The sequence below is a fragment of the Anoplopoma fimbria genome, chromosome 19 (assembly GCF_027596085.1).
Source record: "Anoplopoma fimbria isolate UVic2021 breed Golden Eagle Sablefish chromosome 19, Afim_UVic_2022, whole genome shotgun sequence".
In the NCBI taxonomy this organism is placed as follows: domain Eukaryota; kingdom Metazoa; phylum Chordata; class Actinopteri; order Perciformes; family Anoplopomatidae; genus Anoplopoma; species Anoplopoma fimbria.
In genome coordinates, this window is record NC_072467.1 from 23,605,739 (window position 1) to 23,620,088 (window position 14,350).

Here is a 14,350-nt window from a genome sequence, read left to right on the forward strand (position 1 = left end):
AAATCGTGTCAGCTCGTAGTGGGCGGGAGAGAAAAAGGAATCAAGAGAAGGAGACCAAATGAGCTACGATTTAAAGTCAAATTGTTTTATTCCAAAAAGGAGATTTCTGCCGTTTGAAAAGTATGCACACATTGCTTGATAATGAATGATAATTAATGATAATGAACTGCCAAAAGTAGAAGTTAAGTATAATACCTGACAGTGAGGTGGCCTAGTTCTTGATTAAACGACTTTGAAAATATATTTTACCATCTACATTGTGAAAAATGAACCAGTAATTACATAAATACTTACAATTTACCATCAAAATTACCATCTTCAAGTAAATCTCTGACTTTCACCCATCATTATTTAGGAGCAGTGGGCTGCTGTAAAGCGCTCAGAGAGCAACGTGGGGTTCAGTGTCTCGCTCAAGGACACTTGTTGACATGTTGCCAGTACGAGACAGGGATCGAACCTCAAGCCTCTAACCACTAAAGCCACCAACCGACCCGTTTATCTCAATATAGATAAAAGAACATGGCACTTTGGATTAGAAAGTTTCAATTATATACTATTTTGACACTTAGAATATGGCGGAAGTGAATAATTGGGAGCCTCTTAACACCCGTGAAGACAGAGAAGGCTTTTCAAAGTTAACACTTGTCATTTGGATAATTGTTAAGGATATTGAGGTTGGACCCCAAGGGTGAAATTGGTGGTTTAAGCACCACAGTGTCTGCCAGAGACGAAAAAAGGAGCTCTGACCCTGGTTTTTTTTGTGTGTTTCAGCAGGGTTCCCTTTTCCACCTCAAACTAAATAGAATCGTGGGAGTAGATAAATATTTTTTTAGACTTCTACGGGAAAGAAAAGTGGCGTTTTAGTCCCACCGAGGGTATAAATTCACGAGGCCACGGCTGAAAATGGCATTTTGAAGAGACTTCCTGTGAGTCGTTGTGTCCTCTCCATCACACACACGCACACGCACACACGCACGCTCTTCAAAACACTCACAAAACAGGATGAGAGCACTCATGGAAGTCTATTCAGTAGGAACTCTGGCCAACAGTGAAGCATTGTGGGAAGAATAACTAGCTGGTCTTCATTGAAAAATAAATTACACGGACAAACTGTAGTCTCTGTAGATTGCATTTGGCAGTTCTATTTTAATCTCTGGACTAAATCTGGATCTGGATTTATTATCCATTAGCAATGGAGGAGTTGTCGGGTATATTTGGGTCACTTTCACTGAGAGAGAAGGGAGAAAGTGAAATTAATGAGATCCACTTTTCCAACATCCTGTTTGGCCATTGATGCACTGAGATGTACTTCCCATGGATGTCCAGTGTTATCAGTGCTGTATCCAGTGTCACGGCCTTCAAGTGCTTTCACATCTCATGGGACTCTCAGGCAACGGGCTTAGCTGGCACCGACAACAAATCCTTATCCAAAAGTTGCTGTCTGTTTATCTTTGGGATGAAACACAGCCTCCCTTCCTATACTGGCAGACAGCTCCCTTCAGGAAACCCCCCTACTGCTTGGAAATAACAATGTTGAATAAATGACCTTCCAAGATTTTTATTGTGGAACAGTCTGTCTGATGAACTTAATAAAAATGGAGAGAAGGAAATAAGGGAAATGCCTTACTTCATTTAGCTGTCTCTGTGATCGTTGCTTGTGGTCTGAAGGGTAATTTAGCCGGGGTTTTTTTATTAAGGAAATGAAATTAGTGATGTATTCGTCAAGGTGCTCAGCCGAGAGACAGTGGTCAAACCACCAGAGTCTCCTTGAAAGTCCCCCACTGTATAAAAACGTGCACTGTGTAAACCACGTGCATAAAATTACATGTGAACGGAAAAAAAGGGGGTTTATTTCTTTCTCCTATTCATAATACATTTCAAATACGATGAGATTTCAACCGTTAAGTTAATAAGACACAATGAAAACTAAAGTAAACAACTTTAAACCAAATAAAAAATGTTTTTGCAGTTGTGTGTTATGTGGTTTCCACCCCACATCAACTGTAAACTCCACTGCTGTTTCAGAGGAAACCAGATGTTTTGTCTTCCCCATTATCTAACAGCTGACAAAAGGAATACAGTTATGAGATAAGCTCCTGTTTATATTACAAGAGAAATCTGCAGCTGTAGTTTCGGTTTTGTTTGTCGAGAAATCACTCCAGAAAAACTATCATTAACTACTCAATTCCGTTTGTGGTGCTCATTGTGTTAAGAAAAATGCCATTCTCAAAATTCAACAGTATCTCGAGAACAAGTAGCTCAGTGATACTCAGTTTATATTGGAACGACTTTCCGCTCAAGATATTGTCCCCATGAAAACTGTGGACAGAAACAGAAATGTTGCTGTTGAGATTTAAATGCTGTGATCACACCTACATGGTGTTTTGGAGGCAACAGAGATCTCAGGGATGTACATCTTAAAACCTTGACAAATCTGCATAGACAACACTAGATAAGTGAGAAATGCTTTTGGTTTGTTTTGGGCTAATCCACACTTTAAGCTGCTGCAGCTGCCTATATAAGGAAAAGTACCCAAAACGTATCAGTTACAAAACATCATGTTTGGACAGAAAACCGTTTGGCTGAAGAAGGTTACATTACATTACAGTCATTTAGCAGACGCTTTTATCCAAAGCGACTTACAATAAGTGTATTCAACATAGGTATTCAAGAGAACTACTAGTCACCAGAAGTCATAAGTGCATCTCCTTTCTTAAACAAGCATCTAAAAGCATAAACCAGAGCAAAAGTATAGTGCAGAAGCCAATTACTACGAAAACAATAATTGCAACAGACTAATACGAATACAATAAGTGCTACAAACTACTACGAATAGGATAAGTGCAGTAAACGAATACGAATAGGATAAGAGCAATAAACTAATACGAATACAATAAGTGCTACGAGGAAGGCTCAGGGTAGTACTTCTTGAAGAGGTGAGTTTTCAGCCTGCGCCTAAAGATGGGCAGCGACTCTGCTGTCCTGACGTCAGTGGGGAGTTCATTCCACCACTGTGGGGCCAGGACAGAAAAAAGCTGTGACCGGGTGGAGGTTGTTGCTGAACTCCTCATTACAAGAACTACAATGGAAACATGCCTCAGCATGTTAATGATATCTTTATTTATAATTTTTAAAGGAGGGTGTGGATCCGTAAACTTAGGCTGAATTCCAAAAACACTATCTGTTGTTTTCAACACACCGATATATGAAGGGATGTAACCACTAGAGTAACACATCTATTTAGCAGCATTAAATAATGCAGTAAAAACATTGTATTCATTTGTCAAAATTACAGCAGCTCTAAAAAAGTACCCAACATGGTGCCCCACTTTGTCCTCACCACAGTGACAGATTAGAAAAGTATGTGGAGTTATGTTTGGCAGTACAAGCCATTTCCACAGGGCATTGTGCATTTCTCACTCCTTATGAGTCATGGTCTGTGCCTTTTCCATGAGGACTCAGCCAAAGAAGGAGATTCAAATGCGAGGCAAAAAAAAAAAAAAAAAAAGAAACACGACAAAAACAAGGTGGATGTGACTCCTGCAAAAGCTTGAGCCTCAGACATAAGGACACAACTGGGGCTGGACATCATGGCAGTGCAAGTATCAATATTTTGTTACATGCAAACATGTCAACAGATACCAAATATAAAAAAATTAAAGTATTTAGGTATTTTATCTATCTTGTTAGTTTCTGTTATTATGGTTTCATGACAGCAACTACTTGATGTGCATACAGCCAATAAAGCAGGCTTGTAGTAACCTAATTATTTAACTATTTTCCCCTCTGAACATAGATTTTAACACTTGGAACATGCTTAAAAAAAAGAAAATCTCAGAAAACCAGCATCATATCTTAAATGATTACAGCGCATGCCATTTTGCTTTAGGGGTCCATTGGCTGGCTTAAGTGACCATAACTTGTGTTTACTTCTTGGAAACATATGAGCATCAGCACTCTGACCATATTAAGAGCCCAGGTGAGTAGACCCTTTTACACGGCTAAGCAGACGTCACAACAAGAGAGTAAAACACCTCAGGACCGTGTGGTAAAACCGTCTCCAGGAAGTCACATAAGGGCTCTGTGCCGTGACGAATGAGGATGAAGACAAGGAAGTCACTTCAGGACATTAGGGAGGGGATGGACTCTTTGAGGACAGTTACTGCAGCCTTTATTAGAGAAACAGCACTGGTTTTAGGACATAAAATATAAGTTTGAGTAAAAATCGCTTTGACATCAGAGAGCAGACGAGTCTTAATCAGTTTGATGTGAGACAAAAACACTTCTGGGGGCTGCAGTGTTTTAGAAGACACACACACACACACACACACACACACACACACACACACACACACACACACACACACACACACACACACACACACACACACACACACACACACACACACACACACACACACACACACACACACACACACACACACACACACACACACACACACACACACACACACACACACACACACACACACAGAGTTATCAGACATGACGTGGCAAAAAACACACACAGTGCACGAAAAATAATACGCAAAGACGGTTTACAAAAAGACACACACACACACATCACACACACACAAACACACACACACACACAGTTTAAAAAAGGGCTTTAAATGATTTCTGCTCCGTACCTGGTGGTCATGCACAACACGGCTGATAACTGCACACACATGTGCATGAACATGTGTGTGCAGTTATGTCACAGCTCATATCTCGTGTGTCCTGAGGCCTGAAAACAGTAAGTACTCTGCCCTCTGCTCTGTCACGCACACACTGGCATGCTGCAGTGTATAGTCTGGTAGGCAAGTGTGGGAACTCTGTGTTCCAGAAAGAAAGGGATAAAGCCTGCAACTCACACACACATCCAGCCCTTGTTAACACTGTTAAGGATGTGCTGGAGCATAATAAGAAGGCTCAAGACCTGTAGAGGGCTCATTTAGTCTGAAGACCTGCCACTACTGAGCGCTACAGACATTGAGAGGGGAACCCTGACATGAAAAACAGGAAGGGGATTCAAGACCAGGCCTACCCGAGTCCCTGAATAACCCGAGTCTTTTCAATATCAAGATCAACAGAACTCCAGCTGCAGGTGAGCTTAATGTAATCTGCAACGGCTACTCCAGAGCCACACAGCCATCTGCTGCTGCTCCAAAAAAAACACAAAAAATAAAAAACAATGGCCAGTCACTATAAATACTCACATACGTCACACACCATCAACCAAACAACAAGCCTTTCTGTTTGGTACTGTAACTGAAATAGAGCCTGGAGTAGTGTTACAACCACTGTCTGAGTTGTACATATATATATATATATAAAGACTTACAATAGAAGCCAAAAGATAGTGAATAAACATTTCTTGCCGTTGGATAGAGGTCCGATTTGTCCGTGCTGAATATTAAAGCTCAAGTGATGGGGTGTAAAATATTCAACATGGCAGATTGGAAAGTGGGGTGACGGACACTAATAAAGTGGCCCAAATTAGAAGACACTCCATATTGCAATGAAACATTGATTAAGGAAGCTATTCAAAATTCAAATGGAGGAAAAAGAGCCTGTCATGTCCTAGGGGAAAAGAAACGATAAAGTCATCAATGCTGAAGAAGACAGCAGCCTGAAGGGAAGACTCAATAAAAGCAGATGGTACACAAAAACTAAGATTTCTCTAACAAAATGACTGACATAAGAACACAGGGCTGGCGCTGCCTCTAGCATTATCAGTTAATCAGTAATCAATATTTTCTTCCTCAATTAAATGACAGAAATCTGTAAAAAGAAATAATTAACTTCATCATTTTCCAGAGCCCAGCGTGACTTATCCAAATGTTTTGCTGTGTCCAAGCAACAGCCCAAACTCAAAGATATTCCATTTATTGTCATACATGACAAAGAACAACATCAAATCCTCACATTTAAGAACCGAATATAGATAAACATGTCATTTTTGCTTTAGAAATGCCTGAAACGATATCTGCTTTTGACATCTGACTGATGTATACTTTACAAGTATCCAATAACAGATTACATTTAGCCAATATTCAGTATCTAATTTAATCTTATCCTCAAATGTAGCATTCTGGACCCCTCCGAGGAATGTTGTATGTAGTGTTTCCAGAATCTTGCTTTTTCAGGATTTGTATTTTACCCCAGAATAATGCATTTCGTAAGGCAGAGCACAGCACCTGTTCAAAAATTGGGGAAACCTTATTAGTCAGAAAAAGTAGGCAGAAGGAAAGGGCAAGAGGAGTTTACAAAAAATGTAATTCCTCCATCACATGCCCCTAAATAAGCCCTGAATAAAAGTCCCTGTAAGATTTGACTATTACAGTGCAGCTGTAGAGCGGTGGTCATCTGTCACAATTTTTGTGACAGATACTTTTTTCAACAAGTAAATGTGCACTAATGTAAACTGAAAACCTGCCTACATAAAAAAAATATACACATACACACATTCATGGCACGCCATTGGCCCAGCGTCTGGCTATATTTAGCCCCGGTTCACTCAGTTGCCCGAAGTGTTCTTGTTGTGAGAAACGACTGCCTCAGCCCCGACACAGAACACCATTTTCCACTTCTCTCCCCTCAGCAGCAAACAGATGAGCTACAACCTGCTGAATTGAGCCTAATCAGGTAAAACACAGGGGGGGGGGGGGGGGACCTTCCCTCAGCTCTTATACTGCCCTGTAAACAGTTTGCATGACACAGCAGCAACAAGTCTCCCCCTCCCTCCCTCCCTCCCTCCCTCCCTCCAAACTCCCTGACAGAGTGGAAAGGTCTTGGTGAGTGCTGTTGTGGGTGGAAGTTCACTGGCATGCCAGTGCTGGCAACTGCATCCGGAAAAGTGACTCAACGTTCATTTCAGTGCAACCACACCTTTTTCTCCACAACTGTCCCGTCCCGTCCCTGAGCTTTCAGGAACAAACATGTTGGGATGTGTACAGTTATCCTCATACGGTTTCACTTTCAATTCAAACAAAAAGGTAGAGAAAAAAAGAATGTGGATTAAACATTTATGTCGGTAGGGTGTGTAGCAGCCGTTCTGTCACGCACATCTATATAAAGACTGTACAGGAAAAGGAATGCAAATACAGTCTAAATCAAAAGTTAAGCAGAACAGTTTTTTGAGTTTCTGTAAAATAAATACATTTGATTTTGTAACTTGGTTCCTAGTTAAGTACCTGCAACAATCTCCTGTCTTCCCCTAATGAGGTCACATGCCTGCACCTGCAGTCTGAAGCGTTTGTCATCATAATGGATTACCACAAGCATTGGAAAACTTGTTTACACCACTATGAAATGTCCTGTCAACTATAGGGTTTAAGCAATGGCTTTGTTTCTTAAAACAATGTAACTTTAAACATATATTTGTTTGGTATATTTTCTATTTATTTGGGTCAACTGTGTTTTGTTTTACGGTTTGTATTGTCGGTCTCTTTATATCTGGAGTCAATTCACTGTTTGTATTTGCTGTTTCTTGATTTATTGATCCAGGAAGACTGGTCACCACTTCTTGTTGCTAACAGGGATCCAAATTAAGAATAAAAAACATTACGTACAGAGGTTTCATAAACAGGATTAATCCATACGGATTCAGTGCAATGATTTCAAACCAAAGTCAGAAGCAAACTTGTCTCGTCAGATCTCATATCCTTTGCTTTATGTAACCATTTCATACACTTTCCTGGACATTTTCCAATAAATATCTAAAAGAATGAAAAGATCCCTGACCTCTCATTGGGAGCATTGACCCATGAGTCATTTAATGATGGCTTCTCCACTCAAAAAAGTCCAAAGTCCATTAGATAAACACATCTATTCCCACAGCACCAATCCAATCCAGGAATTCAACTTTTTGTCAATGTGCAAAAAAAAAAAAAAAAAAGCTCTAAATGTAACATGAGGAATACTTTTTACATTTGGAAAATACATCATCATCATCATCATCACAGCAAGAAAAACACTCATGTGACATGTGATGCCTAATCCCTGGTCTGTGAGCAGAAATGGAGGCAGTTTCTTTTTCTTTTTTTACCCTTTGTACATTGCCCTAAATGTGTGTGATGCATGGAAATGCAAACAAAGACAACAGCCGAGGGCATGAGGTTAACACTGGACAAGTATAAAAGCCTGTATGTGTGTCGTGCACTTTAAAAAACAGGGGTAAAAAAAAAAATGCCCTGAGGTTTTATTTCTGCAACCATATATTCAGACACAACAAAAGTGTCTGGCCATAATGTTAAAAAATATATATATATTATCGAGTTTACATTGTGGCATATCTAAATGTTGCAGTTTCAGAGCCAAACAAAGTCTCATTGTTTTGTCCTGAGTCCACCCATTCAAATGAAGGATCTCCTGAACTTGTGCCCCCTATAAACAGCCTGCTACAAAGCCAAAGCATTCCCTCACTCTGCTGTCGATCTGCAGGATGCCACTTCATTACTCAGCCTGCAAAAACACGCACAGAGTACACAAACAAACACATGTCAACAACAACAAAAACACCAAAGAGACAACTTACCTTTCACCCCAAACACCATGCAAGCTGTGAAAAGTTGCAGCCAAAGCACAAAGCGTGTCTGCTCCCTCATGGCTGCTGGGTCTTTGTCAGTAGTTGCTCGTTAAAGGGACGAGAGGAGGAAGAGGAGGAGGAGGAGGAGAGGAGGACGGCGGTGCTCCGGACTTTAACGCGTCTGTGGCTCCTGAGCGCGTTGTGCGGCTCTAAAATAACTCAAGGCAGCAGGAGCATGTGCGCCTCAGCTCTCAGCCAACCACAGCCTGTTTTTATCATTGTAGCTCCGCCCCCTGCCGTTCACCACAGCTGATGACCAAAGATAAGATAAGATAAGATAAGATAAGATAAGATAAGATAAGATAAGATAATCCTTTATTTGCAGGCTTACAGCAGCATAGGGTAAAGTGCACACAAGAGACATAGTAAAGAAAGATAAAAATAAAAAATGAAAAATGAAAAATAAAAAAGTACTATATTCCTTTATTGATCCCCATAAATTCAAAAGCTCAACTACACAGACACAGACAATAAATACTACTATACACAGACAATACACAGACAATAAATACACATACTATACAACTACACAGACAATAAATACACATACTATACACTAGACACAGACAATAAATACACATACTATACAACTACACAGACAATAAATACACATACTATACAACTACACAGACAATAAATACACATACTATACAACTACACAGACAATACACATACTATACAACTACACAGACAATAAATACACATACTATACAACTACACAGACAATAAATACACATACTATACAACTACACAGACAATAAATACACATACTATACACTACACAGACAACATACTATACAACTACACAGACAATAAATACACATACTATACAACTACACAGACACAGACAATAAATACACATACTATACAACTACACAGACAATAAATACACATACTATACAACTACACAGACAATAAATACACATACTATACAACTACACAGACAATAAATACACATACTATACAACTATAAATACACATATATACAACTACACAGACAATAAATACACATACTATACAACTACACAGACAATAAATACACATACTATACAACTACACAGACAATAAATACACATACTATACAACTACACAGACAATAAATACACATACTATACAACTACACAGACAATAAATACACATACTATACAACTACACAGACAATAAATACACATACTATACAACTACACAGACAATAAATACACATACTATACAACTACACAGACAATAAATACACATACTATACAACTACACAGACAATACACAGACAATAAATACACATACTATACAACTACACAGACACAGACAATAAATACACATAAATAAGCAATAAAAACAGTAGAAAAACAACAATAACTGAAATATAATATTTACAGACAGAAATACAAAAGGGCAGTAAATCACCCTGGAAACAAAGAAAACGTTTTATAGTTAATGTGCTGCATTTGATTAAGTGACTTGATTAAGATCTTTAATATGAAACCACGAGGAAGAAAATAATTGTTCCCCCCTTTTTGGCAATTAGTCACATTTAATCTGTGACTTAATTTGGTGTTTTCATGGGGTAGCTTTGGACATTGGCCCAATTTTCTCTGAATAGCCTACAATAAATCAGTGCTGAAGTGTATTACTCAGTTTACCTAGTAATTATGTCAGATCATCTAATGTATATGATACTTTCTTGGCACTGAAAACTAGGCAGCCTACTTCACTACTGTGTAGAGATAAATATTTATTGTACCTTTTACTCTAGATAAGATAAGATAAAATTGTTCCAAGTTATAATAAAAAGTGGGAGAACTGCAATATAAAGAGTGTTAATATAAAAGTACAAGATAACAATATAATAAGGTGCAAATCCAAAATATATACAATATACAATGCCAATCATTTGGATAATGGCAGTGAACAGTCTAGGTGGGTTAGATATATGTGAACTGTAAAAGGACATAGTACATCATTAATACAGACATCTATTTTATAGCTGTAGTAAGTGAGATTTTACATACAAAACATATGATTAGCTCGTGAAATATTTATGGTTTTACATCTACAATGCAGGGCTTTTACTTGTAATGGGGTATTTCAGTGTGGTATTGTGGTATAAATGCGATTACACTCTCCACCACTAAGTTTTCATGTTTATGTAAAGTGGTGTTTCAGATATGATGCATTCAACTAAAATGTAGCGTCCCTTATAAAGAGTGAATGCATATTTTGCATATTTTCTATTCTTAAAACCCTTTTTTTGATGTATGTGACGTATGTAATACACATACTAGGACCATCAGGCAGCTGTCCTGGGACTATATGTCATGGTAACACAAATTGAGTTATTATTATCAAATAGAAAATGTCTACCCAATGTTTGTTTACTTTCTGTTAAGCAGGTTATTAAGACTGACTTTGCACATGTTTAATCAATATTAATTTAATCAAGAAGGCAAGTTAGATCAGTGCATCTGTAATCCATAATGTGTTCCTGTGTTGTTTGCCTCTTCTTAAATAGTTCTGGGAAAATTCCCATGATGGAGCCATGCATGAAATCCTCCTCTGAAATGCAGATTAAGGCCAGTGTTTTTTAGTGTGTGAAGCCAAAAAAAAAGGTTCATCCGTGGGCGTTTCTGGAGCCGAGATCCAGCAGTGTGTCAGAGATGATGTTTGTGCTCTCGGAGGGAGTGGGCGTGAGGCGAAACATTTCTTCTTAATGGGTGTGAGCTTAAGAGGGACGTCCAAGAGGGTCAGACCCTTTCAGTCTTTGTCCTCATTCTTCTTACAGGCATGAATATGGTTTAGTTGTGGGTTCTTCATCCTGCTCCAAACCTAGGAGACAAAAGCAGACTAAATATAATGGGATTTAAAATGTAGTCTCGCCGTTGACTACATTTGTCTCAGAAATAAGGTCCCATAAAGGTCGACCAAAAGGGGCGGGACTTCACCTCTCAATAGGGGAATAACATTTATGTTTACAATAAGCACTTGAAATGATGAAGGCACTTGCAAATGACTAAGTAGTACAAAATGTAAAATATAAATTGGTGTTTTATCTTTACCTCTTTACTTACAATTTCATTAAAAAAAATTTTCTATTTACAAAATGTACCAAAACAGATCTTGGGCAGATAATAATAATAATAAACATAAAACAAAATTTAAATCATACCTTCTAAAGTAAAAGAGATAAAAGTGTCACGTTACTGTCAACTTTAGAGGATATTACACCTGTTTAATTAATATTTGTGGAAGTGTCTTTCTGCCTCTTATCTTTACATTTCTTTTTCCTTGGTTTAAAATGTGGCACATTTTACATAACAGCAACAGTATTCTCAGATGAACTCTCCTTTGATTGGCGGTGTGAAAAAAACACCCTTCTGTAGCCTAGTAACACATCATAAATGCAGCTTAAAATGGTCTCACGCTTGGCGGCTAGAGCAGAAAGGCTGCTGTGCTTTGATGGTGTGCTCTCATCACATCTGCATGCTCAGTTTGTCTCTCTGTTCTCCTGCACGTTTGGATCAAATGCAGTTAGAAAACGATGGTTCAGTCTTTAAACTATACGTAGTGTGAAACATATAGATCTTCTTACATGCAGGACCTAAAGGAAAAAGAAAAATCCTTCCACCAGATCACCTTTTATCACATCAAAGCTTTCTCAAGCTATATGGAGCGATACCAAGCTCCTCTTATGTTTCCACTCATTAGTTTGATGAGGTCAAACAGAGGGTGAACATACTGATGGACTCCATGACCTTAACTTTTACGGGATGAGATGAGGAACCATAGACCTGTAAAAGAAGTGAAAGTGCATATATCTCTTTTTGGCCGATCTGGAAAACGTGGGTTCTTCCTTCTGTCCTTTTAAATGCCCTCCGAATGTAACTGCGGAAGGTTATTTGGTAATTGAGAGCTTGTTGAAATGAAGTAATTCCCTTTATTGAAGTTTAATACAATTCTTAAATAATTAAGAACTCGCAAGTCTCTTTGGAGCACGTTTATACTTATTTGAATGATGTAAAAAATGCTGTTGTCAGCAAATCAGACTGGATTAACAACAAGGGAAAGCAGGGTTATGTTGCTGTAATTTCTGCCACAAGAATTTAAGATAAATAAAGTTGTATCTTTTCTTACCTTGACACTAAAATACAATTTGATCTGAACGATGAGGGCCCTAAAGAGACACCTGCATTATGATCTTATCTTGAGGCCCCCATTTTGTAGAGGGGAAGGCAATAGAGAAGTGAAGGCCCCCTTCCCCTCCAGGTGTCCCCCAAGGGGCCTTATGTCAGAAGAAAGGTGACAATGGTGGAAAAGGTGTAGTCTCGCCCCTTTTTGGTTGACCATCATGGGACCTTTTTCTGAAACTAAATCGATGGCGAGAGACAAATAATTTGCTGATCCTGTTTGAATTGTGCCATGAATTACACATATGTTTGTCAAAATAAAAAGCTAAATCTGCACGCCAGGAAAGTCTCAGTTTAGAGGTTTGTCGTAGTATCATTTAGTTTTGTGTGAAACGGATCAGTGAATTACATCGCTTGTCTTGAAAGATGTACACCACCAACATGGATGTCACCTTAGCTTGTTAGCTTGCTAAGTAGCGTGCTACGTTTCACTCATAAATGTCAGCAGCCCCTTGTTTATATGAGAACATCCTGGTACAAAACACACATTTGTCTCTCGCCATTGACTACATTTGTTTCAGAAATAAGTTCCCATGATGATCAACCAAAAGGGGCAAGACTTCCCCTCTCAACAGGGGGCCCGAGTCACCAAAGCAGATTCATTTGGCCCCTGTCTCACTTATTTCATTTCCTGTCAGGTTTCTACTATCCAAATAAAATCAATCTTTTAAAAAAGAACAAAAGAAAAACAAACAATAGCCTGAGGGGCAATGCGAAGCCTTCACGTTTAATCTTTCTGCAGTCTATTTCAAATTAAAACCATACGTATGCATTTATACACCTCATAGCATCTCAGTATCATCATCCTGTCCCTTAGACATCTAACATGACCAACTTCAAGTTTGAGAGCATCATAAAAACAGCAGGTAAGAACAACCATCAGCCTCATGAGTTGATGTGGAACAGCTTTTTTCTGTCCTGGCCCCTCAGTGGTGGAATGAACTCCCCACTGACGTCAGGACAGCAGAGTCGCTGCCCATCTTTCGGCGCAGGCTGAAAACTCACCTCTTCAAGAAGTACTACCCTGAGCCTTCCTCGTAGCACTTATTGCATTCGTATTAGTTTGTTGCACTTATTGTATTCGTATTAGTTTGTTGCACTTATTGTTTTTGTAGTAATTGGCTTCTACACTGTACTTTTGCTCTGGTTTATGCTTTTAGATGCTTGTTTAAGAAAGGAGATGCACTTATGACTTCTGGTGACTAGTAGTTCTCTTGAATACCTATGTTGAATACACTTATTGTAAGTCGCTTTGGATAAAAGCGTCTGCTAAATGACTGTAATGTAATGTAATGTAATGTAACTAAGAAAATGCAGCTATAAGAGTGTTTTCCCATCCCGTAGCTAAAGGATCACCTACAAATGCCAAAGCTTCCATCATGTTGAAGCACACTTCAGCAAAGATATTTAAACCCCACTCGGTCTCCTTTTCTTCCCCTCAGAAAAAGAGTGGCAGCAAAATCCTCAAACTGTGAAACTCAACAGGCAGAAAATTTGCTTTATCCTTTACAGTCATGAAACCATAAGAAGAGTCATGTGCACTGTGGGCTGGTTGACGGGAAGAAGACGACACAATGGC

The 14,350-nt window shown here is 38.8% G+C and overlaps 1 protein-coding gene across 4 annotated transcripts in view; it reads right to left on the reverse strand.

The window, feature by feature from the left end:
• The window catches only part of mfge8b (milk fat globule EGF and factor V/VIII domain containing b), a 22,612-nt gene extending 13,847 nt beyond the window's left edge, over nucleotides 1–8,765 (reverse strand). For all 4 annotated transcript variants that reach the window (XM_054619991.1, XM_054619990.1, XM_054619989.1 and 1 more), the window contains exon 1: nucleotides 8,543–8,765. In XM_054619991.1, the coding sequence (XP_054475966.1) occupies nucleotides 8,543–8,612 (70 nt within the window). In that variant the 5' untranslated portion in view covers nucleotides 8,613–8,765. The remainder of the gene's footprint in view (nucleotides 1–8,542) is intronic.
• Between the last annotated feature and the right edge of the window lie 5,585 nt (nucleotides 8,766–14,350).